The 27,115-nt window shown below is 30.0% G+C and overlaps 5 protein-coding genes across 5 annotated transcripts; all 5 read left to right on the top strand.

The window, feature by feature from the left end:
* The first annotated feature begins 1,419 nt into the window (after positions 1 to 1,419).
* LOC145187359 (transcription factor E2F5-like) lies at positions 1,420 to 11,330 on the top strand. Its single transcript, XM_080063726.2, has 7 exons — positions 1,420 to 2,066; positions 6,538 to 6,647; positions 6,882 to 7,152; positions 7,325 to 7,535; positions 7,663 to 7,716; positions 8,002 to 8,049; positions 10,655 to 11,330. Exons 1-7 carry the CDS (start codon positions 1,944 to 1,946, stop codon positions 10,768 to 10,770), a joined length of 933 nt encoding a protein of 310 aa, XP_079919852.2. The 5' UTR covers positions 1,420 to 1,943; the 3' UTR covers positions 10,771 to 11,330.
* Positions 11,331 to 11,442: 112 nt separating this feature from the next.
* On the top strand, positions 11,443 to 21,533 carry LOC145187686 (uncharacterized). The gene is made up of 9 exons (XM_080064142.2): positions 11,443 to 12,176; positions 12,344 to 12,682; positions 12,952 to 13,094; positions 13,296 to 13,446; positions 13,527 to 20,377; positions 20,502 to 20,555; positions 20,645 to 20,779; positions 20,949 to 21,053; positions 21,206 to 21,533. Exons 1-9 carry the CDS (start codon positions 12,089 to 12,091, stop codon positions 21,332 to 21,334), a joined length of 7,995 nt encoding a protein of 2,664 aa, XP_079920268.2. The 5' UTR covers positions 11,443 to 12,088; the 3' UTR covers positions 21,335 to 21,533.
* Positions 21,534 to 21,667: 134 nt separating this feature from the next.
* LOC145187689 (gem-associated protein 2-like) lies at positions 21,668 to 22,590 on the top strand. Its single transcript, XM_080064148.2, has one exon. It carries the CDS (start codon positions 21,739 to 21,741, stop codon positions 22,480 to 22,482), a length of 744 nt encoding a protein of 247 aa, XP_079920274.2. The 5' UTR covers positions 21,668 to 21,738; the 3' UTR covers positions 22,483 to 22,590.
* Positions 22,591 to 22,953: 363 nt separating this feature from the next.
* On the top strand, positions 22,954 to 24,647 carry LOC145188191 (GATOR1 complex protein NPRL2-like). Its single transcript, XM_080064774.2, has 2 exons — positions 22,954 to 23,632; positions 23,798 to 24,647. Exons 1-2 carry the CDS (start codon positions 23,223 to 23,225, stop codon positions 24,555 to 24,557), a joined length of 1,170 nt encoding a protein of 389 aa, XP_079920900.2. The 5' UTR covers positions 22,954 to 23,222; the 3' UTR covers positions 24,558 to 24,647.
* Positions 24,648 to 25,045: 398 nt separating this feature from the next.
* LOC145188190 (riboflavin transporter 2-like) lies at positions 25,046 to 27,115 on the top strand. The gene is made up of 3 exons (XM_090065437.1): positions 25,046 to 25,997; positions 26,151 to 26,338; positions 26,565 to 27,115. The coding sequence occupies exons 1-3, from the start codon at positions 25,088 to 25,090 to the stop codon at positions 26,745 to 26,747; spliced, it is 1,281 nt and encodes a 426-aa protein (XP_089921563.1). The 5' UTR covers positions 25,046 to 25,087; the 3' UTR covers positions 26,748 to 27,115.

Raw genomic sequence — 27,115 nt, 5'->3', positions numbered from 1 at the left:
TTAAGACAATTGCTTCCACTGTTCAAAGAGTAAAGAGAATTTGTGGTTATAAATCTTATAAAATGAAAAAAGTTCCTCGTCGTGAAGAAAAGCAAGAAAATGTCGCAATTCGATGTTCAAAGCTGCTCTATAAAAAACTATGTGCTAAAAAATCTTGTTTGATTATTGACGATGAAACTTATTGTGCTGCATATTTCCGATCTCTCCCAGGACACCAATATTATTCAGCAATTAATCGCAAGAAACTAAATTCCAGTTATAAATGCATTTGAATGCAAAAGTTTGCTAAAATGTTCTTAGTTTGGTAAGCAATTTGTGAATGTGGTGAAAGAAGCTCTTGTTATGTGACTGCGGGAACAATAAACACCAAAATATGCATAAAAGAATGCCTCAAGAAACGTCTTTTACCGTTTAAAATAACACACACGGGTAATCCGTTATTTTATCCCAATTCAGCATCATGTCACTACTCTGGGACAACTTTAAACTGGTTTAGAGAACATAAAGTAGATTTCTTTACAAAAACACTTCAATCCACTAAATTGTTCCGAACTACGTCCTATCGAAAGATATTGGGCTCTTGTCAAAAGAAAACTAAGATTCAATGTAAAAGAAGCCAAAAATATTAAAGACTTCAAAAATAAATGGATTAGAGCTTCCAAGAAAGTCCAGCTGAAGACTGTGCGAAAGCTGATGTTGAGTGTAAAACACAAAGTGCGTGCGTTCTCACGTAAAAAACTTCACAAACTTTCTGAAGTGAAATTTAATAGCATTAATATAAGTACTTTCAAAAAATATATAGCATTCAATATCGAAATACAATAGTTAAATAAATATCCTTTATAATGTCCGCGCAGATTTTTTCTGGTACATGTTTTACCAATCGTAAAAAGCAATAAGTAGACCCTAAATTTGAACTTATATCATGAGAAAAATAAACAAAAGAAATTTTTATTCAGTGTCTGAGTAACCGCAACATCCTAAACGCGATTTTCAAGTTGAGTAATTAAATACAGGTTTATCATTACCTTTAATGCCACAAAATCTCAAGCCCGTATTTATTTCGGTTACAAAAATAATCGATCGTGTCTCATAGTTAATAACCAAAACTTTTTTGTTTGGCTTTAAAATGAATATTTTAGAGATGGCGTTATGACATTCAGGTAACGTGTTACAAAAAATAGTTGAGAAGAGGGTAAGGGGAGGCTATTGCCCCAAACCGCTTACTTTTCCAAACATTTTTAAAGATTTGAAATTGTTATTCATAGGTGTGTAAGCTATTGTTTAAGGGTATAACTTGTTATTTTATTTTATTTGCAGTCAGAAAATTGTAAACATTTATACAGTACAAACTGTACTTTATAAACACTTGTGCTGAACAAACTTTATAGAGAAATTATATTTAGTGATTATTCAAGTATCACTGATTGATTCCACATGTTCGGATACGCTTTTCCACACATCGTTAAACTAAATATATTTTTAAAAGTTTTTAATGCGAACTATTAAAACAATCAAATTAAGGTGAGAGTTCTTACTTCCGAAAATAAATATTTAAAAGATTTATTGATCCAAAAGTTTTGAATACTTTAAAACAGAGAGGCAGTCAACGAGATACGTAGAAAAATCAAACAACTGGATTTAAAAAAACGAGGTAGTAAAGTGTTTTTAAAAATATTTTATTGGTTTGTTGGACTCAAATAAATTCTAGAATAAAATTATTTAATTCCGGAATGTTGTGTGCAACCAAGGTATCAATAAATGTTGTTCCATTGGTTTATCGAGTTAAGGTCACCGAGGAAAGAGAAAGATCTTCATATAAACTTTTCTATTCTGAAAAAAAATCTAATAAAAATCAAAAGTCTTGTCTAAATGAGCATAATATTTCATTAAAATTTTTGCATATATTGCTTCAAATCTAATTTCAATGTCATGAAAACACAATGGCGTCAGACTATAATTCTCCTGGAACTCCAAGTCGACATGAGAAGAGTCTAGGTCTTCTTACAGCTAAGTTCGTTGGTTTGTTGCAAGAAGCCAAAGATGGAGTACTTGACTTAAAAGTGGTAAGTTTTCAGAAATGAGCCTATACATGCTAAGTTTTAAATTTATCACTCAGAATCATGGGTTTGGGTTAAAATAGGTCACAATTTAGATTCACACACACAAAGAAAAAGTGGATCAAACTTACGCTAATCTAAAGTAATAATGTATTATTAACAGCATTAATAATGTTAATTTATTGATACTTACTGAAATTAGAGCATCATAAGCTATTTTTAAATGACAACTGTATTCAGTATTTAGAATTTGTGATATTAAATATTTTAATTTTCTGTAAATAATAGTAAAAGTTTAATTTTTTTGACTTAAGAAATGTTTTATAATCTCATTTATGCTTATTTATTTTATTATTTTTTGATATACTGCCAAATATTGTTTACCTAGAAATTTTGAGTAGTTTTATCAAGCTCATTTTTAATTTTTAGTTTTAGATGATTTTATTATATTAAAAGAAGAAAAAGAAAAAAAAAAAAATCTTGATAATTCAAGTTATACATCAAATTTTGGTTAATATTTCAGTCATAGAAACAAAGGTACCAATTTATATGAGAGGAAGACAAAGTTTAGAAAACTGTTAAGAAAAAGAAAAAATTCTCAGATAGATATATTACATCAGCATATATGTATTGGAAAAAATGGGGCTTAAGTAAACTAATTCTAATAGCAAATAAAGTATCAGTAATTTTTTACTTTCTAATTATTTTTATAATGAAGTTATTATTTGTAAGTGGTATTTTTGATAATGTTGCTTACAATAGAGTTTTGATAAAATTATACTTGTACTTGTACATGTGTGTGTGTGTGTGTGTGTGTGTGTGTGTGTGTGTGTGTGTGTGTGTGTGTGTGTGTGTGTGTGTTTGTGTGTGTGTCTATTGTATACAGTATTGGCCATTAAATAACATTCTATTATGTTATTGTAATATGAATATAAGTTTGAAATTAAATGCTTTAAAAATTAAATTAATTAAAAAAGAGATTTTTTCTTAAATTTTTCTTATTGAAATATATCAAATAATCACAATATAAATTTATTATAAAATAATGATAAAAGAGTTAAAAACTAAAATATTGAAATGAAAACAAGTGTTCAAAATTAACAAGCCACAATAAAAAAAAATTTACTAAACACAAAATTAATATTTTATTGACAATTATTTAGTTTTTAAGCATTCATTGATCCGTTTTGGCAAGGATTTCACAAAGTTCTGAGTAATATCTTATGGAATATTATTCAATAATTTTGAAACTTCTTCTCTTAGCTGGTCCACATCTTTTATTTCAATTTTACCAAAATTGTGGTCTAACCAAGACCACAAATTCTCTATACAATTGATATCTGGACTATTGGCAGACCAAGACATGATTTTAATGTTGTTTTCTTCAAACCATATTGCTTGCAAATCTTAGCAGTATGACATAGAGCATTATCTTGTTGGAAAATAATTCACATGTCTTATTGTAAAATATTAATAGAAGGCATCAAATAGAAATCCATTGTCTAAATATCTTTGAGAATCGAGCCTTCCCTTGAATAGTTTGAAGCAACTGACACCTTCATAGTTCATACAGATGCCTATACTGCCACTACCTTGTTTTGTTCTATACATAGAACAATCTGGGTGCATTTGTTCATGTGGCGTTCTCAGAATTACTTGGTTTTTTCTTGAATCAATCTCAATCTTGATTTCATCGCTGAAAAGAACATTGTATCACATGCTCTTAGATCAAATTTTATGAGTTAAACACCAGTCTTTTCTTGCTTTCTGATGTTTTTTTTTATAGATGTGTTCTCACCACATGTAATTGTCTTTTTGTATTAGTCTTCTAATTGTTTGAGCACAAGTAACAACACCAGAAGCCTCTTGCCATTTTCGACTGAGATCAGTAGATGATAACTTTCTTTTTTTTTTTTTACTATGCGGATAAATGAACATTAATTTCTTTCATTTGAAATGCTGGATCTTTTGGGATGCAGAAGATTTTCAATTACATTGCATCTGTTGTGTTTAATGTTTTGCAATTTTTCTCATTGAGATGTTTTGTTCATTTATTGCTTTTACATTTTGTCATATCATCAATAGCTTTTCCAGTCATTTTGATTGTTTTATTGCTGAAATGTTGTAGTTAATTAGATACTAATTTTTGTATTTTATTTTACACAAATTTTTCAAATATTTATAACAGTTTAAATAAATATTCTCTAATAATTATTATTAATTTGCAAATAAGTTCAATGTTTTACTCAAAGACAAATGGGATTTTGTAGGAAGTTTGAAATATAGAGTTGATTGTTAATTTAGGCCATTATAATTATTTTAGATGATGAGATATATGTCAAAAACAAGATAATTAGCACATCAACTAATTTTTATGAATATCTATATACTATTTTAATATTTGAAAGAAAATATAATGCTCATTAACTAACACTTTTTATATTTGAAAAGAGTCAAACAATCATTGATTAATTATCAAAGTCAAATGATATCAAAAAAAACATCAGGGGTTGTTGTTAATGGTCAATACTGTGTGTGTGTATAAACTTTAGAAATTATTTGAAAAAGGGAAAGTAAACTAGACTATATTCCTGAACTGCATGATTTTCTAGTATTAGGATCTCAATCCTTACTAGATACCAAATTATTTGTGAAAAAGCTTGCACAGATTTTCCTCAGTTTTTGTTCTAAAAGCTTGAAAATTAAGATCTAAAATATTCTTTGATACCCTCTCCTGGTTAAACTTTGTAAAACCAGTTAAACTTTGTAAAATAAATTTTAAAAAAGATGTTTTCCTTATATCAATATCAATCAATCAATATCAATATATTTCGTGTTAAGAATGTTACAAAAAAATACAGGTCATTGCAAATAGGAATTCAGTAATAAAATGCAATGACCTAAATAATATAAAGAAAAGACAAAAGAAAAACATAAGAAATAAACTAGTCACATAGTAAAAGTAGAACTTTACAAAAATTTATAAGTAACACTTATAAAACAGACCTTTAAAAGAGTTAAAATATAGGTCAAGTAGTTACATATGTATATACACATATACACAAATAAGAAATTATAAAATGTATATAAACATAAAGAAAAAAGTTAAAGAGGTAAAGAATAAAGTTAAGCGTAACTTTTTAGGTAAAAATGGTGGAGTGACTTTAAGAACAGATTCTTGGATCTAAGGATAAAATCTGTTTTTAGGATGTACGGAAGGATGTTCCAAGAAAGGATACACTGATATGTAATGGAATTTATTCCATGTTTAGTTGTCTGTTTTTGTGGGATGGTTAAATTGTTAAAAGTGGCTGATCTTAGATTATGCCCACACATTGTCCTACTATTAAAGTAGTTACAAAATATGAAAGGAAGGAGATTGTGTTGTTGATCCCAGACAAATGAACAATTTAGAAACTAAATTAAATCAAAGAAACAAAGAACTTTGGATGTAAGATACAGGATATCAGTAGGGAAGTCTCTTGGACAGAAATGAATTATCCGTATTACTCTATTTTGAAGCGCAACAATTTTAGAAAGACAGATGGTTTTAGATTGTCCCCAAACTTGGCATGCATATTGTAAATGTGAACCAAAAAATTGCTTGATAATACAAGCCACACAGAAATTAATTTTAAATTTTTAAGAAGGTGAAGGAGGCTCAGAAATATTTTCTTCAAACAAAAGAAACTCAAATAAATCAGTTTCTTAATCTCTCCCTCTTACAAAAATGAGGCCAATTGATCTTCCTATCTGGTTTAAAAATCGAAAATTTAGCAGAACTCTCAAGTGAACAAGTTCAAAAATAAAGTGAAAAAAAAAGAGAAAACCCTTTTAGTATTATAAGAAACCGGAGAATAAGAGAGGTTTTTGAACCCTCCTAAAAAATTTAAAAAACATGTTCTATTTTAATGTGTTTCAGTTAATAAATCAAATTGTTATTTAATTAATAGTCTCTCTAAATCATGTTAGGGAAAGATGCAGGGGAAAGGTTTTTAAAGGTTCGACTGGGTAGGTTTGACTTTAAAACTGAATATTCTGAGAAAAAATTTCATACCCAGATGTGTTCAATAATAGAAACTTCAAAAAAGGCATCAAAAAAAGAATAAAGTAACAGTAAAGTTACTAAATTGAATAAAAACCTTCAGAATTTAAAATTTAGTAGTATGTGTTAAATAGCTTTTTCAAAATTCAGAATTACTTTGAAAGAGCTAATATATCATGAATAAAACTTAGATTTAAAAATTATAACTAATGCATTATACAATGTTTTTTATTTAGTTGTGTAAATTGTTTGGACTTGATTAGGGTTGTGAAAAAAATGGTGTTTTTCAAGTTATATATTTTTTTATTTCTATTTTTCTAAATTTTATCAATTAAATACTTTAGTTTTAACTTTGTTAATATTTCATCAAATATCTCAAATATCTCGTTTAATCTTTCAACAGAAATTTAGATTTTTAAGTTTCATTTTAAGGCTGCAGACCAGTTAGCAGTTCGTCAGAAAAGAAGAATTTATGATATTACCAATGTTCTTGAAGGAATTGGTTTGATTGAAAAAAAATCTAAGAACAGCATTCAATGGAAGTAAGCATTTTGTATTGATAGACAGAATGGAATAAGGGGTAGGGAGTGAGGATTGGGATGTAAAGTCTTTTGAACAATTTGGAACTTTTATTCTAATATACAAATATTTATTAAAAAAAAAACAAGTGGTTGCATTTTTGTACTGTTACAGATATTTTGAAAGTGGGATAAGAACAATCAATGAAAATCAACAGTTTGGAAAAGCATGTATATATGTTTTCTTTATTATGATAGAGGAGCTGGTCCTGGTTGCAATTCTCAGGAAATTTCTGATAAACTTTGTGAGCTCAAAGGGGAGATAAATAACCTTGATGCAATAGAGAAAATTCTTGATCAGCAACAACTTTGGGTCCAGCAAAGTCTAAAGAATGTTTCTGAAGATCCTGAAAATGAACGGCATGCATATGTTTCACATGAAGATGTGTGCATGTGTTTTAGAGGAGAAACTTTGCTTGCTATTCAAGCCCCATCTGGAACACAGCTTGAAGTACCTCCCCCAGACATTGTAAGTTTGATAAAAAGCAACAGTAGTAATTTTTCCTAATACAAATTTGTATTTATAAATAGAATAAAGCTAGGTACAGTTTATAATTAGTTAAAAAAAACTATTTCTTAAATAATAAAACTAACTTAAAAGTTGATTTTCTTTTTCCATTTCTTGTTTGGTTATTTTTTAGCAATTAGGTCAAAGGCCTAACTATCAGATGCACTTAAATAGTGAAAATGGACCCATTTGCGTACTATTGGTAAACCATGATTCAAAGTCAGATGTGCCTGTAGTTACTAATGTGTCACCTGAAAGTCCTAATGGTGGTGGTGAATGCTTTGACAGCAAAGACAGGTTAACAGATGAGTTAAAAACAAATGGAGAAGATATGGAAACTAATGGTGCTGATAATAATCTGAAATAATTTTTTAAATGTGCTCTTAAGAGCATTTTTGAATGCATGGTTGAATTCCTTATGCAATTGAAAAAATTCAATTTTGTCTTAATTAGCTATGAATTTTAATTTAGACCCTATTCTCACTGGAAATGTTGCTGATCCTCAACATTCAAAAAGGATTTCAGGTAATTCAGAAAATTGTTCATGTAACCAACCCGCTGAGTTTACAGCATTTAGCTCTTTTGAGGTAGAAAGTCAAGGCTATCAGTAAAAAGTACCCTGTAGTGTTTAAGTTGAGGCTTGTAGTTAGGGTTAGGTTTTGAAACAAGGTAACACTAGGTTTAGAGATAGGGGAGTATAAGAGAATAACACTAGGGTTAAGTTAGTAGGATAACATAAGTTTTAGTGTAAATAGAGTTGTTCTGTCTATATTTAAAAAAATTAAAATGATATATTTTTTGTTGATTCAGATGAAATGGAAGATATGAATTTGGATCAGTTTTGTAAAGAAAATGAATGTAAGTGTTAAAGAATAAAAGTTTAGTTAATTAATGAACAATAAAAAAATTAACAAAATATATTTGTATATAAATATTGGCTAAAAATTGTTTTCATCTTCATTTTGGAATGCTAAACCAGTTGTTTTCTTTTTTCATCAATAGCAAATTTGAATATTTTGATTGCAAGTAATTTTATATTCAAACATAATTTTATATTCAACAAGCCATATACGTTACATCATGAAAACCTTGTAATTTTTTCAGCAAAAAATCTAATTTTTAAAGAGTTCTTTTTTGACAAAGACGGGTTTCCAGGAGTTCTCTGTAATCATATAGTTACAAATTTCCAAGAGTTCTCTGTAATCATGGATTCTAACCTGCTACACCAAATGCTCACTTTTTATAGATACATACATAAATACATCCATGCATACATCCATGCATGCATGCATACAAACATACAAACATGCATGCATGCATACATACATACATACATACATACATACATACATACATACATACATACATACATACATACATACATACATACATACATACATACATACATACATACATACATACATACATACATACATAAATACATACTTAAATTACATAAGTACATACATAAGTAAATTCTAAAACTCAGTTTTATGCTACAAAGTTATTTGGAATACAACCTACCAAAAGCCCCTGATTTTTGCAAAAAAAAAGCCTTCATTGAGCTTGAAAAACATCTTAACTGGGCTGTTGAGAAGTGTTCTGGAAGGACAGTTTAAAAATTTATGATATTTGGATTTAGTAATATTATGTTTGATGTATGTCAAGTCCAAAATATGTAAGAAAAATATGTTTGTTACCACTGGATAATAATCCAAAGCTCATAGGAAAAGCTACCATTTTTCAAAATTTTATCTTAATCAAATTGAACTACTTTAGAAAATTATGGGTTGAGAATGATTGACTAAAAGCCAACAAGTCACCATGCTTTGTTTATGATTGAGGACATTTGGTAATTAGTCAATGTAAATAGGTTTACCAACCTTGTCAACTCAATACCAAAATGCTGCCAAGTTGTAATTTATTCAAATAACAACAATTTACCACAACATAATTAATTTTTAAGAAACAATTCTTTTCAGAATGTTTATAAACTTTGTTATTTTTTGTTTTATCAAAGAATTTTTTATTATAGAAGATTTTTTTTTTATCAAAAAAAAAATCTATGTATTTTAACAAATATAATCTCTGAGTCTTAATAAAAACAGATGAGCAGGAGAAAAAGTTGCCTAGAAACATTTTATACTTATAAACTTTTGGTCAATACTGCATGTATGCATACATTCAAATAGATTTAAAAAATTCTTCCCTTAAATTTTCAAATCCTTTAGGAAAAAATTGAATTTTAAAATTTGATATCAAAGCGAGAAAGTTTGCATAATTATTTCTTAATCTATAATTTTAAAATTGTTCATTAAGTACTTTTAAGCTTAAATTCCAGAAAGCTTACTACTTATAATAATAAAAACAATGATAATAATAATAATAATAATAATAATAATAATAATAATAATAATAATAATAATAATAATAATAATAATAATAATAATAATAATAATAATAATAATAATAATAATAATAATAATAATAATAATAATAATAATAATAATAAATAATAATAATAATAATAAATAATAATAGTAATAATAATAATTTTTGAAAATTATTTTTACTAAAGAAAGAAGAATTTGATAAAATTATGAAATATTGTGCACAAAGATTCCTCATGTACTTTAGGTGAAGTTTTTAATTGAATATTTAGATAAGCATATTTATCCTTGAATCCTTAAATTTAAAGCTGATAGGAAGGTTCAAGTGTTAATCTCAGACAACAAGCAGATTAAAAGCATATCATCCTAGTGAAAACCAGCTTTAAAAAGTTCCTGTAGAACACCTTTATTTTCTAAAAGTTTAAAACACTGTCCACTTTTTGTAAATTGTAAAAAATCATGATTTTTCACCAGTAATATGATAATTTTCTTTATGCTTGAATGAGAGGCAAATCCTTTACAAGAGCAACAATAATAAGTTTATTTACTCTACCATTCTTGTATTTTTTCCTTCCTGCAGCTTCTGCATGACTAAACTTTTCAAAATTCCTCTTTATAATCTAAAATGTTCAAAAAAGCTTTCATGAATCCACTCTGCCTTTAACTCACAATTCCAGTAGATGACTAGATTATCATTTAATATGCCTCTTTTTCTAATAACAGTTCCAATCAGTCCTTGGTTATCAGTAAAGTAGGGTATGCATTTTTAACAAATTCATTACTTCAAAATTTTTACATGTTGCCCTCCTGATATAGTTTATTTCTTAATTTAGTTTAAAAGGTCCTACCTTCCAGCTTTGAAATATTTTTTAAATGTTTCTTTCTCCTTGAGTAAATTTATCTACCATTTTGAACCTCTTCACTTCAGTAGGAGGGTGAATCAGCAAAAAAAACTCCATTGTCTAATATATACAAAGGCTCCTTCATCAGTTTCATCATTTAAATTTCTTCAGGGGTATGATACAAATGCATACATGCATATATTTTTTTATGTTTTTTTTTTTTTCTTATAGTGTTTGCTCCCCTCCTTCGACTGTCTCCTCCACCTGGAGAACAAGATTATTACTTCAATCTTGATGACAATGAAGGCGTTTGTGATCTTTTTGATGTTCCTGCATTGAAAGTATAATACTTTCCTGGATTGATCAAGAATTAAAAGCATTCAAAAACCACCTGTCATGAAGTATATTTCAGCTCCTGTTATTTATAAAGGGTTGACAAAAGGTTTGCAAAAAGAAGCTAACCTTCGTTTAATGGGAATTCCATCTAAAAAACAATGAAAGAGTGAAGAAAATGAGGATTTTTTCAAGTTTCTAATGAGAAAATTTTCTGTTTAGTTTTTGATACAAAGATCAAAAAACACTTATGCAAGTACCAAGCACAAAATTTCTTCGTTGTGCAGTTTTTTTTGTTACTTTATTAATGGTTTTCATAGAACTTCCACAAGTTTTTCTATTTAAAAGGGTTCTTTACAGATTAAACATTTATAAGATTTACAAGGCTCCAGAACATTCATATCCAATTATTTATAGTGTGGTTACAATTTTGAGATTTGTATAGATGCTAATGTAAGATATTTAACTTATGTTTGCCCTGTAGAGCGTTCTTTTTAAAAAAATTATTTATCTCATTTCATTTTTGTTTTGAAGTTATTGAAATATAGAGATTGATATTATTTATCACAGCTGAGGTTATGTCTTTCATTTACTTATTTATTATTGGTATCTTCCCTTAGTTACCACCATAAGTGAAACTATATATAAAAGTACTGTTAATAAGTATTTAATATGCTATATAACTAATATATATATATATAAATGTTTTTTTAGTATGTGCTATCTCTAAGTATAAATAGAGTTTAAAGTAAAATAAGGTTTTTTTTTTCTCTTCTTTTATTCTTTAATTTTCCACTTGATGTAATTCTGTAACACTCAATGTTGTCTTTTCATAATAAATGTAGTGTTTATATATTAATAAAGAATATTGTTTTTCAAATTCCTGTTTTTATTAAATGTTCATTAAGGTGAAAGATCTTTTTATAATTTTATCGTTATCATTTTTTGTTTATGATTGAAAACTTATTTTGATATTTGAAAAGCTATATTTTTAAAATATTATATTGCTTGACATGATTAGTTAGATAATCATGGTGATCTGAGATTTATCAGTTATCATAACTGATCATTTTGAATCATTAAATATCGTTTAACTGATGACCAACAAATCATAGTTTATGAATAATGACCATACTCCCTAATAATCCTGATTTTATCATTACTTAACAACATAAGTAATCAAGTAATCATCTGTGATTAAAAACGAGTTTGTTAATGATATGAAACCAACAAATTATCATCAATTAATCTTTCGAAATTAATTAAAGATCAGCCAATTATTGTAGCATAGTATTAAACATTTTTTTTGCCAGTTTTATTTTTTATGGTTTTATGTTTAGAAATTATGCTTTTAATGCAACAATTAAACAAGAGCAGTCAGAAAATATATATAAAATGCCAAAGCGCCACTTGCATTTAAGTAAGTTAAGAGGTTTTTTTGGTTAAAAAAAAAGAAAAGAAGATTCTCTAAAAAAATTTTTAGTAGATAACAACAATATTTTTTTTATCTTTAGTTGAATTAAAATTTTATTAGTCATCTAACTGCTTTTTATGTGTCAAAAGTTTGTAAGAAACTAATCTTTTAAGGTCCAGAGCAATCAGGCACTTCAGGACGCAGGAAAGCTAGGGGAAATGATACTGAAACATTAACATTTGCTATGCCAAGGACAGAACGCCAGCAATTAGCTTATCTTTTATCGTTAACTGCAAATGAAGGTAAAAGTGAAACCAATGAGGGATCTGAAGTCTTTACAAATGAAACAAAGAAGCGAAGTAGAGATAAACTGTCCAATACTTCACTCATAAACAAACCTAAGAACAAAAGTGGTGAAACTCAATTACATTTATGTGCTACTAAGGGAGACTTAGAAATGACTAAAAGTTTAGTTAGAAAAGGAGCTGATGTTAGTTGCAGGGATAATGCAGGTATGTATTTATTGATTTTTTTTTCTCAAATAATGGCACAAAATTTTCAAGTATGTATTTTCAAGTACAGCCATAAAGTAACATTTTCAATTAATCATTTAAGTTAACTTACAAACTATGTAACAAGTATCTAAAAGTTTTAAAGCTGGGATCTTTACAAGCAAGTTTGAGTACATTACCTAAGCTCGGCATTTACTTTTTTAAAGCGCATTGTGTTTGTAAGCCTTAGTGAGTATGATTTAGTGAACTAAGTATGCATATTGTTTAAGGATGGACTCCTCTTCATGAAGCATGTAATCATGGTCATTACAAAGTTGCAAAATTTTTACTACGTGCTGGAGCTGAAGTAAATGCAGAGGGTTTGGATGGTGACACCCCACTTCATGATGCAAGTTCAAATGGCCATCTTGAGGTAACTTTTGATAAGTTTAAAATGCTGTCTTATCCATGAGTAAAATTTAAAGTTTTTCACTTTTTTTTTCAATTAAACTGTGTTATTTTTGTTTTAGTCAAAGAACAAAAACTTATAAGATGTGATCTGGTCTACTAATATCTTAAAAGAGCTGTTTTTATTAACTGTTTTTGTAAGTAGTTAATAGTGTTTGATTTGCAGATTGTTCTGTTACTTCTACGACATGGTGGTGATCCTCATCTAAAGAATGACTTTGGAAGGACACCAATAGATGTGGCTGATAGCGACAGAGTTTTAAAAGCTCAAAAAAACTTTACCAAAGATATGCTTTCTGATTTAAAACCTATTAAAGGTAAAAAAAAGTTTTTCAAATAATTTTTTTTTTTTAGTTTAGTTTCTTTTTTATTTCTTGTTTGTTCTTGCCTTTTGTAGACATAGAAAATAAAGAAAAGTTAAAGGTTACTCCAACCAAAGGAAAAGACATCTCACCTTTTCAAAAATTCAAGCGATTTTCAAACATCGGTGATTTTCTAGATGCTGAAGAAGATGGTGATCAAGAAGAGCTCTCAAAATCAACTGTAATCCCAGAAAAGGAAGTTAAGAATTGGGGTGACCATGAACTTCAATTCTCCCAAGATTTACATGAAAAACAAACTAAGTATGAACAAAAGTTGGACAGTTCTGATAAGTTTGCTAACGATGGTTTCAAGTCTAATTTTACTTCAGTTTGCTCCAGTGTAGTTAAAGAGGAAAGCAAGGGAATCAAGACTCTGAGCAGTTCTTATTTGCAGACAGCAAAGATGACTGATTTGAACTTCATTAAAGATCCTAACGTAAAGCTAAACAAAAAGGAAAGAAGCTCTTTAAGTAGTTCTTCAGGGAAAAGTGTTGAGAGTGAAGAAAAAAGCACTGAAAGCAATCTAGAGAAGTTAAATGTTAGTACACTTTTGTTACCAAAGAAAGAACATTCTAATGATAAACCTTTGTGTAAGAGTAATGAATTTATGTCAGGTGGTAAAATTACAGAATATAATTCTGTTAGAAAATTATCAGAAAAAAATTTTATCAAGGGTCAAGAAATAAGTGCTGATACTAAAAGTAAAGTTACAGAAATTGTTTTAGATCAAAAAAGTAAAGTTCCTGAAATCACTTCAACGCAGAAAATCTTTGAAACTAATTCTGGTAGTCACTCAGGCCTACCATCCTGCTTAGCTGATTCAAAGCATTTAAAAAATGTTAGTTTGCAGAGTATTGGAAAAAAGCATATGTCGTCGAATAAGAAAAGTTTAATAAGATTAAAAGGTTTTCTGGATGACAGTGACGAAAGCTGTAGTGAATTGTTTGCAGAAGGGGATTCTAAAAAATTGTCTAATTCTGTTCAAATATTTCATACTGATGATTTTTCAAACATTAAAAATGAGCATCAAGATGACAGACAAAAAAAGAAACCAAAAAAAAACAAATTTTATAAGTTCTTGAAACTTTGCAAAAAAGATAAGGGTGAAAAGGTTATGACAAAGGAAATTAATGATGTTGAAATCAAGTCAAAAGGTTCTGATTTTAGGTCAAGTAGTTCTACTGATTCAATATTTCATCTTAAAGGTAAAGCTTCTGTAAAGAGCTCTGAAGCTCGTGCCATCTCTTCTAAGAATAATGATTCTCTTAATTTGTCATGTGGTGATTTCCTTGATAGTTTAAATAAATACAATGATAAAGTTTTGCCAATTATTCAAGCATCAGAGCATTTTCCTTCTACTATTGAAAGACATGCATCTGAGAATTCAGAACTACCTAAAAATAAAACCTATAATCGAATTGGAGAATCAACAAATAAATCCGATTTTGATAATGGTCGACCAAATACTCTTCCAGCAATAACTGATAGCTTAGCTGACAAAGAGTTGTTGAGTACTATTCCGAATGCTAATTCGGAGGTGAATAAATCTAATTTGGAATCAGATAAGTTACAAAATATAAATAAAACAAAACATGACTTTAACTTCAAACATAAAAATAAATCTTCACTTAGTGCATCAACGATAAATAAAAATATAATTGAAGAAGAGAAGATACCAGTGAATAAAAGTAGTAAGCAGACATTTGATGTTTTTCAAGCAAGTATGTCGACCAAATCGTTCCAAGGAGATCTTAAGTACAAGCAGCTTATTGAAAGTGAAAAAACAAATAAGCATAAAAAAATATCAGCAGTTGAATTATTGAATAAAAAGTTCCAGTCTGACCGAATGGAAAAACTTTGCTCTGAAAAGTTTTTTATTAAAAAGTATGTTGATGTTGGGATATCATTGGAGCAGAAGAATCAAACCCTTTATCACTCACCTAACAGGAAAGAGAATAGTTCCAAGTTTTCATTTGAGAAATTATCAACCCAGCAAATTCAGAACAATAACCAAACTATAAATGAGTTTTTACCAGATAAGGTAGTAAATGAAGCTATTTCCAAAAATGTTTCTCTTAAAGATGATCATAAAAAAGTGCTAAACACCCAGTCAGAGAATGCAAATACAGAGGAAGAAAAACCTGCTTTAGCTGGAAAATTGCCTGCATGTTCAGATAAAGTTATTGAAGTTTCTTTATTAGATCAAAGAAATGACTTTATTACTGGATATTTAAATCAATCAACAACAGTTGCTGAACATTCTAATTGTGAAAATCTTGATATCTCATCCCAAAGTTTAATTATTTCCAGCAGTCTTGTGCCCACTTTTAATGTGATAAATGAATCAACTTGTGTGCCTCAAGACTTGCAAATCTCAAACAGCAATAAAGTTTTAACTGAGTCAACTAATGAGATATCCAGTGATCTGGAGCATGCATCTACTAAATCAAGAGAGATACTCATTCAGCCTGATCATGTGTCTGCTAAAAATAAACTAAAAAATAATATAAAATCAAGTTCTGTAAAAAAGTCTAAATTTGAATCTGTAAATACAGAGATTGGTGCTGATCGAGTATCATTTCTAGAAGAGAATAAAGAATATCAAAATCAAATTGATAATGTTAAATCATCAATTAAAAAAACTGTTCATCATAATAAAGAAATTATGAAAAACCCACCTGAAAAAATAGAGAATATTTCTGTGCAAAAGCAAGCTTCACAAAACATAAATCTTGATTATGTACTACAGAGCAGTCCAGTCAAGAATAATGATAAACTAATAAAAGAATCTATTGCCAAGCAAAAAGATGAATTGCCTTTTCAAATTAAGACAGAAACAAATCCAATAAATTTTCAAAACACTTTTAAAGATGTTGCCTTACAAAACTTTAACAAAACAAGTGCAAAAGAAATTAAAAACATAAAAAATCCTGTGAAATTAGAAAAAGCTATTTTTAAGGATAAATTTACAAAACATGAGGGAGTTTTTTCTGTTGACACTGCATTAAAGCATAAAAAGAAAGAAGGTCTTAAATTAGAATCAATATCGACATCAAATCATGATATTGTTGACTTGCATCCAAAGAAAACCGTTAAGGAAATAAAGGTGAATAAAGACATTTCTAAAGAAACAAACTTGAGTTTGGAAACAAGTATAGATAAGGACTCAACTGCAAAATCTATCTCTGCATCTCCAATAAAAAACAAACATTTTGATGATAAGGTAATGGAACTTGACCTAAGCAAGTCATTTGCTTTGAATACTGTATTATCACGAAAGCATCATAAAGCTGATGCAGTAGGCACTAAAAGCATAGTTATTCATGAACATATATTAGAGTGCCGACCAAAGTCAGAACACAAAAAACATCCTGAAAAAGAATTAAAACGAAAACACAGTTTTGTCACAACACAAACAGATAAAGCAGCAAAGTTTGATGCGAATCATGTGCTGATTTGTAAAGAGCCTTATAAATCAAACAGCAATAAAACACAACCAAAAATAGAGGAAATAAAAGATAAACAACCTTCATTAAAAACTAAACAACTGACAAAAGTAGAGGGTGAATATACTGCCAGTATAGAAAAGGCTAGAGAGCAAATTAGTGATGCACAAAATGCTTTAATAATTATCCAAGAGTTTGGGTGTGAAAAAGATAGATCAGACAATGAATCTGTAACAACACTGCAGTCCAAAGATTCTCAACTCAAACAAAATCAGCCATCTTCATCTAATGAAAAGGTGCACACAAATTTGCATACTTCTTTTAAGCAAGGTGCATTGGCTCCAGTTGTTAACATGTCTAATATAATTCCAATACCTTTGCAACTTAGCAATGAAGATAATAATCTGCATTCTAAATTATCTGATTCTGAAAATCCATCTCAGGAAAAGTCATTTTTAGAAATAAAGACTGATGTCTCAATTCAATGTAGAGATAAATTAATGTTTGAAGCAGTACCTTTAAAGTTAAAAGACCCTGTTAAATATGATGAAAGTCAGAATATGCTCAAGAAAAAGTCTAAAATTACTGAGAAAAAAAAGCTTCGTGACTTAGCTGAAGAGACAGATAAAGTTTTTGTTAAAAATCTGTCATCCCCAATAAAAATCCTTGAAAATCCAAGTTTAGAAAACTCATCTATTGAGTTGCAGTCTTTTCCTTCAAATGATGACTTGTTTTCTAAAAAGCATGTTCAGATGTCTGAAGGTTTTGACAGAAAAAAAGATGATGATTTGCTTAAACTTAGTGACAGAGAATCAAAGCACTCTTCGAAAGGAAGTTCAGTTGTAAATAAATCATCTGTGATTTCAAATACTGATAACAAATTAAGTACAAAAAGTCCAGGGTCTTTAGTAGTAAAATCAAAAGAGGGAAGTGTAAAATTAAAAGAAGTTGATATCAGTATTGGAATGGGAATAACAGCTTTAAAGGAGCTTGAGAAAGCAAAAAGAAGGAAACGAAAGCAAATGCTAGCAAAACATAAAGAAGCAAAGGAGTTAAAAGTTGCTCCAATCTTGAAGACTTCAATAGCCAATGATGATAAAAAAACTCCATTACAACCAAGTTCTTTGCTGAACTCGTATCAAAAATTAAAAACTCATGGACAAAATCAAATAGATATTTTGCAGAAATCTCTGGGTACACCTTGCATTGCAGGAAAAAAAGGTGACACAGTGACAGGGGTTAATATGCAAACTATCATTGAAAAAAAAGAATCAGTTAAAGTCAGTGAAGCACCAGAAAATTGTTCAGCTGTTATAAGCAGCTCTGTAGCTGAGACCAAATCTTTGAATCTTGTTAAAATAGCAAGTACAATTAATTCTGAGGCAACAAATCTCTACAATCCCTCTGGTATTGAAATTTTACCAATTGAAGCATCAAGCATCCACACTGCTAAAAATAAAGATTGCTCAGCAAGGCTTGAAAACATTTCTCTTGATGTAAAGCAAGTTGATAACCCTATTCGGGTAAGCACAGATGATGGAAGTGCTTATAAATATAAAGAACCAAAAGAAAAAGAACTGGCTGTACCTAAAACTTCAATTCTCAGCATGTCACATGATGATAAGAGTATTTCATGTCACAAAGTAGAAGAAATAGTGGTTAAACATGCTGTTATTGGCAATCCAAAACAAGAAAGTTCAGAAAACAATATAGAAAATTCTAGAGAAAATGTGAATGCTGTTTGCAATTTGGTTAGCACTGATAAGGGTGATTTGATCTATCAAAATTCTGATCCCTCCTTTAAAGCAGAGGAGGAAACTAAAAGTAACTTACAAAATGCATTACATTTGCAAAACTTCTCAGATTTTGAAAATGCATCTAACTCAAGTTACCAAAAAGCAGGTGATGTAACTTCTACTGTTGAAACAACAAGTCCCTTGCCAGTTGAAGAATTTAATGAAGTACATAATGCTCAGGCATCAAATGCTGAATTTATAGCAAAACAAAAGGAGATAATAACAAGTTCACAGAATAGATTGATAGACTTTGCTGATTTGACTCATCAGTCTCCTATAGTACCTACTTTAAACAGCCTGAAACCAGTAACTATTAGTGAAATAAAGTCCACAGAAGAACTTAAGAATAGTTTCAAATCACTTAACAGTAGTTCTCAAGAGATCCTAATTATAGACAAAGAACTAACAACCAGGTTAGATTTAGTAAAAAAGAATGAAGCAGGTGTCACAACAAATGAAACTGTCAATGAAACTCAAATGTCCATTGAATCTGCGATTGAAAATCCTGAATTGCAAACTATATCTTCATCTAGTCTTCCAAAAGACAAAATTGTTAGTAAAGTCGGAGATTGCATTTTGGAAATGGATACCACAGGAAATACATACACTCTTCGAGAGTTTGTTCCAGTTACTTCCAATGATTCGTTTCCTTTTCTTCAAAATTTACATTTAGGTTTAGAGCTGGGCTCGTGTTCTCGCTTGGATTTTTGTGCTGATGATAAAGTTGAAGAGCCTGTTACAATAAACTCTACATCAATCAGTTCACTTTCTGAAAACAGTAGTAAGAACCATAGTAATTTCAATGTAGTTAATCAGTTTTGTTTATCTTCTGAAGTAAGCATGTCACCGAGTGACAATTTTGGACAGGTAGCTGTATCTTCTTCTAATGAATTTATACAAGTGACTGAGGTTTTAAGTAGTACATCTGACCAGACAACTACCACTTCATGTGATGAATTTAGAAAGTTAACTACATCTTTAAGTGATGAATCTACACAAGTCACCACAACTTTAAGTGGTGAACTTTTATGTACATCAAGTGATAAATTAATTCCTAGAACTTTATGTGCATCAAGTGATAAGTTAATAGCTGTATCTTTAAGTGATCAATTTAGACAGGTAAATTTGGAGACTAATAAATGCTTAATATCGCCAATAGATGAAGTCTTTGCCATTTCTCAAAATAAATGTCTATCTAATGAGTTTAATTCCATTAACATGACCTCAACTTCATCTAATACAGATGAAAAAATAATTTCGTTAGGGCATTTATCAGATCATGGGCAGCAATATTCTACAAAAATAAAATCATTATCATCTTCATATCCAGAATGTCGTAAAGAAGATTTAGGATTATGTGATATGGAACAGTCTTTTAACAATACTCCTTCCCTTCTTAAAAACCAATCAAATTTCAAAGAGATGTTATTTGAAAAAGAGTCCACTTCTGTCAAAAGTGGTTTTTCTTTATTTGAAGTTGAAAACACTGACGACGTGTCTAAAGATTTAGTTACATTTCGAACCTGGCGCCAAGTTATGAAAACTAATTGTTCTCAACTTAGTGCAAACAATATTAGAGATTCAAACGGTCTGGAAATATTGGAAATTTTCAAGATTCCTTCGCATGACGATATAATTAAAAAGGTTTAAAGTTTGTCTTCAACTAAAGTTTGTTGATGTCTTGATTTTTTTAAATATCTGTGATTTAGAGTTTAAGTACAAAATATTTTTCTTTAATATCGTCATCTTTTACTTTTAATTCTATTAGGCTGATGGCAATGCAAAACTTAAAGATTTGTTAATAAAACAAGCTTCAGAAGAGGTTTCTTTCAGAGTTTTTTTTTTTTATTATTTCAATTCAGTCCTATGTTTTATTTCAACTCTGGTTTTATTTTTAATTTTGTGTTTCAGGAAAAACTACGTTTATCTCTGCTTCAAGAAATATCACGCGTTGAATGTAATTGCAAACTTCAAAAAGACGGAAAAGGGCCAGCTAGCGCTAGTTTAGCGCTTTACTTTCAGAACGATGAACTTACTAATTCTCTTGTAAGCCCTTCATATACATATTCGCATCATATTTTTTAAATTCAATACATTTGAATACATTACAATACATTTGAATACAGTCATTTTATTCTAAATCTTAAAAATGCAAGTGGCAGTTTGATAAAAGGGCATCCTTACTTTTTTTTTTTTTTTTCTTTTTTTTTTCTAGGGTACCACACTTAGTTTCAGACATAAATCCTCTCATATACCAAATATGAATAAACTTTTGGCTGCTCGTCTTGATGCTTTAAAAGATAAATATCAGCTTCTTAAGGTAAGTATTTTGGTAAATATTTTTCGAGTTTTTTTTCCCACATACTCTTCTATAAATACTGTGAAGTATTTATACAAATATGTAAATGTTTTTCAGATTTAACTTTAAACAGTTTTTGTTTTTAAACAAGACGTGTTTTTTCTGTCTTGCAGTCTTCATTGGTAAGTAGACATCAATTGGAGATAGATGCACTGCGCCATACTCTACAGCTCGACACGCAGCTAAGTTATAAGGAGACGTTAAGGCAGCGGTATTTACAAATCCATGGTAAAGTGTTTTAAATATCAAAGCATGCATGTAGTAGTAATTGTAAATAAAATATTTAATTTTATTCTCTTTAATATATTCTCAGTATATTACTCATTCTTAACGATATTTGATTGGTAAATATTGTAAATATCTTTTTAACTTGGTTGTAAATATATTTATATACTAGAGATTTAGTAATTTTATTACGCGATTAAAGGGAAGTTTTCAAAATTTCAAAATCTTTTAAACTTTTTTTGTTTCATGTGAAGTTTTTAAACTCGTTTTTCTTTAAGCTATAACTTTTCTCATTGAACATCATTTTTGTGACATTAAATGCAGTGCATTCCTTTTTTAAGCTATAATTTTCTGAGTGAAGATTATTTTTAAGCTGTAATTTTCTAAGTGAAGATTATCTTTAGAATATTAATGTAGTAGAATGGAAACAGCTTTTGGTTACATCGATTTTGATCAACCATTAGCTGAGGACGATTTTTCAAGGCCACCATCATCTGGAATAGAATATTTAAGACGAGTTCAATACGAAGCTTCTAGATGCCCTGAAGTTGTGATTGCGAATGTTCCTAAAAAATTACAAACACCTGAATGTTTTGTTCCTTATCAACGTCCTCAATCGTCAAATGATGCTCCGAACCAAAAAATACAGCGAACGCAAGCTGCCGATTTCGCCCAGATCCGCCAAAGAATAAATCGTTATAAAACTCAAAGCAAAAATTTGGCTGCTATAAGACTACCTAAAAAACAAAACGTTCAAACTTGGTGTGCCTTTTGTTTTGGCCATGAGTTTTTAAAAAAATGCTATAAAGGTCGTTTGTCAGAAGAGGCAATAAGTGAAGAGACTAAAAGCAACGGGCATGAACCCTTGCTCAGCCTAATTGCTCAATTTACTCAGCCCTTAGCTGTGCAGATTCTGGAGTACCAGTTGATTTGGTTAGATTTGTGTGGCTTTTCTACAGAACAGGGGCGCTGGATATACAGTTTGATGCTTTGTATTGATAAGCCTACTCCACAAGACGCAATGTCTGTGTTAAGAACAATAGCTCGTAAATGCTTGAAGATTCGAGCTCTCCATAACGAACAACCTGACTTAGTTTCCCAGTTAAATCTATTTATTGTCATTGTCTCGAAATATTTTGGCCAAGAGGATTTGGCACTCTACTGAAGTTTTTTGTGGATTACAAAATGATGAAGAAATTAAGTCATCTAAGAAAGAGTTACAATCTGTTTGTTTTTAAGAACGTTTCAACATAGTTAAATAATTAAATCATAATTATCATAAATAATTATGATAATTTTGATAATTAAAGAAAAAACGTAAATTTTATTGCTCTTTCTAATGTTTTTCAAATTTTACATTTTTTCATTAAAAAAAAAAAGATTTCCTGTCTTGAATGAGTAATAGTACCAGTTTGTACTGATATGTGTATGTACTGATATGTGTATGTACTGAATGAGCGACACTGTTTTAATTTTGAAGTTAATGTTAACGGTTTTAAATTTTTTATTTGGTAAGTAGTAGGTTTTGTGTTCAGTTCGTGTTTCAGTTCGTGTTCAGTTCGTGTTCAGTTCCTCGTGCATTTTGTAAGGACTGCAATCGTTAAGTATTCTCTAACTGAGGATCGATTTTTTCAGGGTTAAAATATAAATTATGATCATCCCAATCCGTTGTTTTACATGCGGTAAAGTTGTTGGTAACAAGTGGGAATCTTACCTTGGTCTGTTGCAAGCCGAATATTCAGAAGGAGACGCTCTCGACTCGCTCGGTCTGAAGCGCTATTGTTGTCGTCGCATGCTCTTAGCTCACGTGGATTTGATAGAAAAGCTTCTTAACTACGCTCCTCTTGAAAAATAATTTTGTTAAATTTTTTTAAAAAAAAAACATACACTTTTACTTTAAACATTATGTCAAAATTAAAGGGTGTTCTTTTTTGCGACTTCCATGCTCTTCTTGGCCCTCAAGTTGCGTATCAAGCACCGGTCGATTTTATTACAAAAGAGCAAATTGATTCCATCGCACCATATATCATTCCTAAGCCTCAATTTCAAGGTCGTCTCATCACTTTAAAAGCGTACGGATTTACGTTTATGGGTTACCCAGTTAAGATTGATAATAATAAGTATCAGCGAAACGCACTGCTGTTTAATGCGCTGTTTGTATTTGATGAAAACGACTATGTCCAAGAGTTTGAGCCTGTAGTGAAAAAGTTGGCGGGTTATCTTACGACTTTAGAGTTGGAGACTGGCTATATATGGGATTTGAAAACCAAAGGAAATCTACAGAGCATCTTGACCAAGATACTTGAAGATATCAGGTAAGTTTCTTTTCTTTAGTTTAATTGTTAACAATTTACTGGTAAAGCTAATCAATACCTGTTTTGACTGATGTGTGCAACTAATTTTCTACACGTTTTTTTTTTGTTAATAAATAACTGCAAATCTTAAAAGATCGTATTTCTTGAATGATATTTTCTATATAGTTTGTTAGGGGAATGTACTATTCCGGTAGATCAATGCAACACAATTTTCCTAAAAGTCGTAAAACTCCCAAAAGAACCACCAACTGTGTATGATAACCAGGTTCCAATTTTTCTTTGGAGCAAGTCTGCCATTGAAAACCACCATTGGGATTTGACAGCACAGCGCTTAATTCCTTACATAGATGGTTGTAATCATGTTCAGAAGATTGCGTCTATTGCTGATGTTGATTTGGGAATAGTTCGTTCTGCTATACAAACGTTACTCTTTTATGGCGTTGTTGCCCTGGTCCCTTTATTTCTTTATTCCAACAAGTACGCTATTAAACCAAAAATCAATCATCTTCTTAATAATCAATCGATGAAAGCTGAATGTATAACTTACGTTTCTGAAAATGAAAAAAAGCCTGCAACCTTCCATAATATTTTTAAGCTTTATTGCGCCTTGGGGCCTGGCATCTCTGTTCACGATCTTCACTATCGCCATGACCCTGCTGCGGTAGGAATCAACATTCAAAGGTTTATCCTGTACGGTCTAGTAAAGAAGTTTATCCATAATTTGAGCAAATATCCTGTGTTTTGTCCTGGTGATCCAAATACAAATAGGCGGTTGGAATGTTTCAAGTATTTTAACGGGTGCTATAGTTACTCAGAAATTTGTTGCAAGTTAACTGCTGCAGGTGAATCGATGCAGGTGAAAAATTTTGAAGAAATAAATAGCGTGACCGAAAATGACCTGAATGTTATTCTGATTTGGAAGTGACTGTTTTTTTGTTTTTCTTAATAAAGAGTTGTAAGCGTCGGTGTGACACATTTTAATGGCCCAAATAAATTTTTAAAAGCCACGTTTTAATTGGTTGTTTTTTTTTGTTTTTGTTTTGTTTAGTTTAGTCTATTTTTTGGTTGTTTTTTTTTTTGTTTTTTTTTTTTTCTTCATTTGTTTTACCTTTTTTTTTTTTTTCTTTTTTTGTGTTCGTTAATCTCTTAGCTGCACATGCGTAGAAATTATTTCAACAAGTAGCAAAAGTGGATGTTTCATCTCTGTCAGATTGCTAACACAAAGATTAAACTTTCAGATTAAAGTTTTTTCTGACTTTCTATTTTTATAAACGCGTGGTATGTTTTTACAAGTTTATAGTCATCGTTTTTAAATCGCGAGTTGTTTTTTCGCTTGTTTGGCTTTTTTGTTTTTTAGGATTTCTATTTTACTTTTAACAAATTTAGTTTTTATTTCTTATTTTCTTCGCGTCATTTTACGAAGCTTTTTTAAGAAAGCTGTTTCCTTTTCAGACAATGCATACAGAAGATACTGACAAAAATTTTTCAAGTCAAAAAACCTTTACGTTTGTTAAAGTATGCTGGATAACATACGTTCTTGTATGTTTGTTTGGTATTGGCTCATGGGTTGCCGTTAACGGAGTCTGGGTAGAACTTCCGAATTTAATCAATGAGACACCCGAAGGCTGGAAACTGGCTTCTTATTTAACCGTCATATGTCAGATAGCCAATATTGGGCCGATTGCTTACGCTTTGCTTAGGAAACGATTTCGAGGAAAAGACTTTGAGCGTAATGCTATATATTTTTTGCTAGTAATCGGTATTACATCGTGCCTAATGCTGTTTCAGCTATGGAAGAGGACAACCGTAATTTTTGGTCATAATTATAGTACCGCTTTAATGGTGTTGACGTTCTTTCTTGCGTTGGTTGACTGCACATCGTCTGTAACATTTTTGCCGTATATGGTCACTCTACCAAGCCAATATATGAGCTCCCTTTATATCGGAGAAACATTAAGTGCCTTTGTACCCAGCATTTTTGCTCTTGTTCAAGGTGTAAATGTATACGACTCAAACCCTAATTTAACTTCGGTTGATTACCACAATGCAACTCGCGTCGTTTTCTTCAGCAATAGCAGAGTGGTTCACGCTGCTCGATTTTCACAAGGCGTCTTTTTTTTACTTCTTGCAGTGATGTTGTTGATATGCCTGGCTTCTTTTTTTACTTTAAACAAATTTCCTGCTGTTTTAAAACAGCATAGTTTTACTGTTCTTGAAGATGATTTTCGTTGTTTCGAATCAAGCAAGCTTTCCCTGCTTGCGTTGCTGACAATGCTTGCGTGGTTAAATTTACTTCAAAATGGTGTAGTCTCAAGCATCTCTAGTTATGCACTTCAGCCGTATGGGTCTATGACATACCACTTAGGTATAAAATAACTAAGGCCATTTTAAACATCGGTTAGGTATATTAAAATAAACTTTGTTTGAGTTTGTTTTACTACACCTAACTTATTTTGAGTTTTGGTTTTTGAAAGTAAGAAACACGGCAGGCAAAACTTTTTTTTTTTTTTTGGTTTAGCCGTTACAATTGGGTCTTTCTCATCTGCTCTCTCGTGTTTGTTATTTCACTGGTCGCCATTAAAAACGGGTAAAGTTGTCATTGTTGGAACTATTGTATATTCTCTCCTTTGTCTTTACGTTGTCGTGGTGGCACTTGAAAGCCCATATCCTTGGCTCAAAAACAAAATTTCCGGAAAAACTCTAATGGTACAAACTTTTTCTAGTTTTATGTTATTTCATTTTTTTTTTTATTTTTTTATTTTTATTATACGCTCAAGGATCAGTAGAAAAATATCCCAACTGTTAACTGCGTAAAATATGTTTGCAAGTATGATCTTTGGACGAAAATTTGTTTGCAAGTATGATCTTTGGACGAAAATTTGTTTGCAAGTATGATCTTTGGGCGAAATATATTTGCACGTCTCATTTTTAGGTTTGTGTATTCGTACTAGCGTCTGCAGTGGTTTCGTATAGCAAGCTAACGATAGCTGCTGTGATGAGAAAATACGGACACGAATATTTATTTTATGCTGGTGTGTCAAACCAAACTGGCTCTTTTATTGGTGCTGTGGTTATGTTTTTCGTTGTTAACTTTACATCTACTTTCAAATCCTGATCATTATTAATGATCAGAAACATAATGTGGACGCTGATCATATCATGAAGGTCTAGGCTAAAAAGTTATTTCACTCGGATAGTGGTCTACAAAATTGACTATTTATTAACATTTATTGTACGGAAATAATTTATTGAATCTCAAAATTCCACTAGCCCCTTTTCATTAACTAATTACCATTCTTTTCAAAAGTGCATGAAAATTATTATACACTGTCACAAAGTATTACACAAAGTGCATGAAAATTATTATACACTGTATTATACAATTATTATACAAAGCATTAGCAATCAAATAAAAAAATGCTTTTTTTTTCTACTTTGAATACTAATTACAGCAATTTTAATTTTTTAATTACGCTTTGAATA

The sequence above is a fragment of the Hydra viridissima genome, unplaced genomic scaffold (genome assembly GCF_058129835.1).
Source record: "Hydra viridissima isolate aposymbiotic clone 2 unplaced genomic scaffold, HvirCarnegie_v1 scaffold_1, whole genome shotgun sequence".
NCBI lineage: Eukaryota > Metazoa > Cnidaria > Hydrozoa > Anthoathecata > Hydridae > Hydra > Hydra viridissima.
The sequence above is the reverse complement of the archived record's forward strand: the minus strand, read 5'-3'. Positions and strand labels throughout refer to the sequence as shown.

Excerpts from the sequence above, each read along its gene's own strand:
- LOC145187689 (XM_080064148.2), top strand. The coding sequence starts at position 21,739 with ATGGAAACAGCTTTTGGTTACATCGATTTTGATCAACCATTAGCTGAG.
- LOC145187686 (XM_080064142.2), top strand. The coding sequence starts at position 12,089 with ATGTTTAGAAATTATGCTTTTAATGCAACAATTAAACAAGAGCAGTCA. Across the intron at positions 13,095-13,295 it reads GTTCAAATGGCCATCTTGAG|ATTGTTCTGTTACTTCTACG; the intron begins GTAACTTTTGAT and ends TTTGATTTGCAG. Across the intron at positions 20,378-20,501 it reads ATGACGATATAATTAAAAAG|GCTGATGGCAATGCAAAACT; the intron begins GTTTAAAGTTTG and ends TAATTCTATTAG.
- LOC145188190 (XM_090065437.1), top strand. The coding sequence starts at position 25,088 with ATGCATACAGAAGATACTGACAAAAATTTTTCAAGTCAAAAAACCTTT. Across the intron at positions 25,998-26,150 it reads GTCTATGACATACCACTTAG|CCGTTACAATTGGGTCTTTC; the intron begins GTATAAAATAAC and ends TTTTTGGTTTAG. Across the intron at positions 26,339-26,564 it reads TTTCCGGAAAAACTCTAATG|GTTTGTGTATTCGTACTAGC; the intron begins GTACAAACTTTT and ends TCTCATTTTTAG.
- LOC145187359 (XM_080063726.2), top strand. The coding sequence starts at position 1,944 with ATGGCGTCAGACTATAATTCTCCTGGAACTCCAAGTCGACATGAGAAG. Across the intron at positions 2,067-6,537 it reads GAGTACTTGACTTAAAAGTG|GCTGCAGACCAGTTAGCAGT; the intron begins GTAAGTTTTCAG and ends TTTCATTTTAAG. Across the intron at positions 7,717-8,001 it reads ACATTCAAAAAGGATTTCAG|ATGAAATGGAAGATATGAAT; the intron begins GTAATTCAGAAA and ends TTGTTGATTCAG.
- LOC145188191 (XM_080064774.2), top strand. The coding sequence starts at position 23,223 with ATGTCAAAATTAAAGGGTGTTCTTTTTTGCGACTTCCATGCTCTTCTT. Across the intron at positions 23,633-23,797 it reads AAGATACTTGAAGATATCAG|TTTGTTAGGGGAATGTACTA; the intron begins GTAAGTTTCTTT and ends TTTTCTATATAG.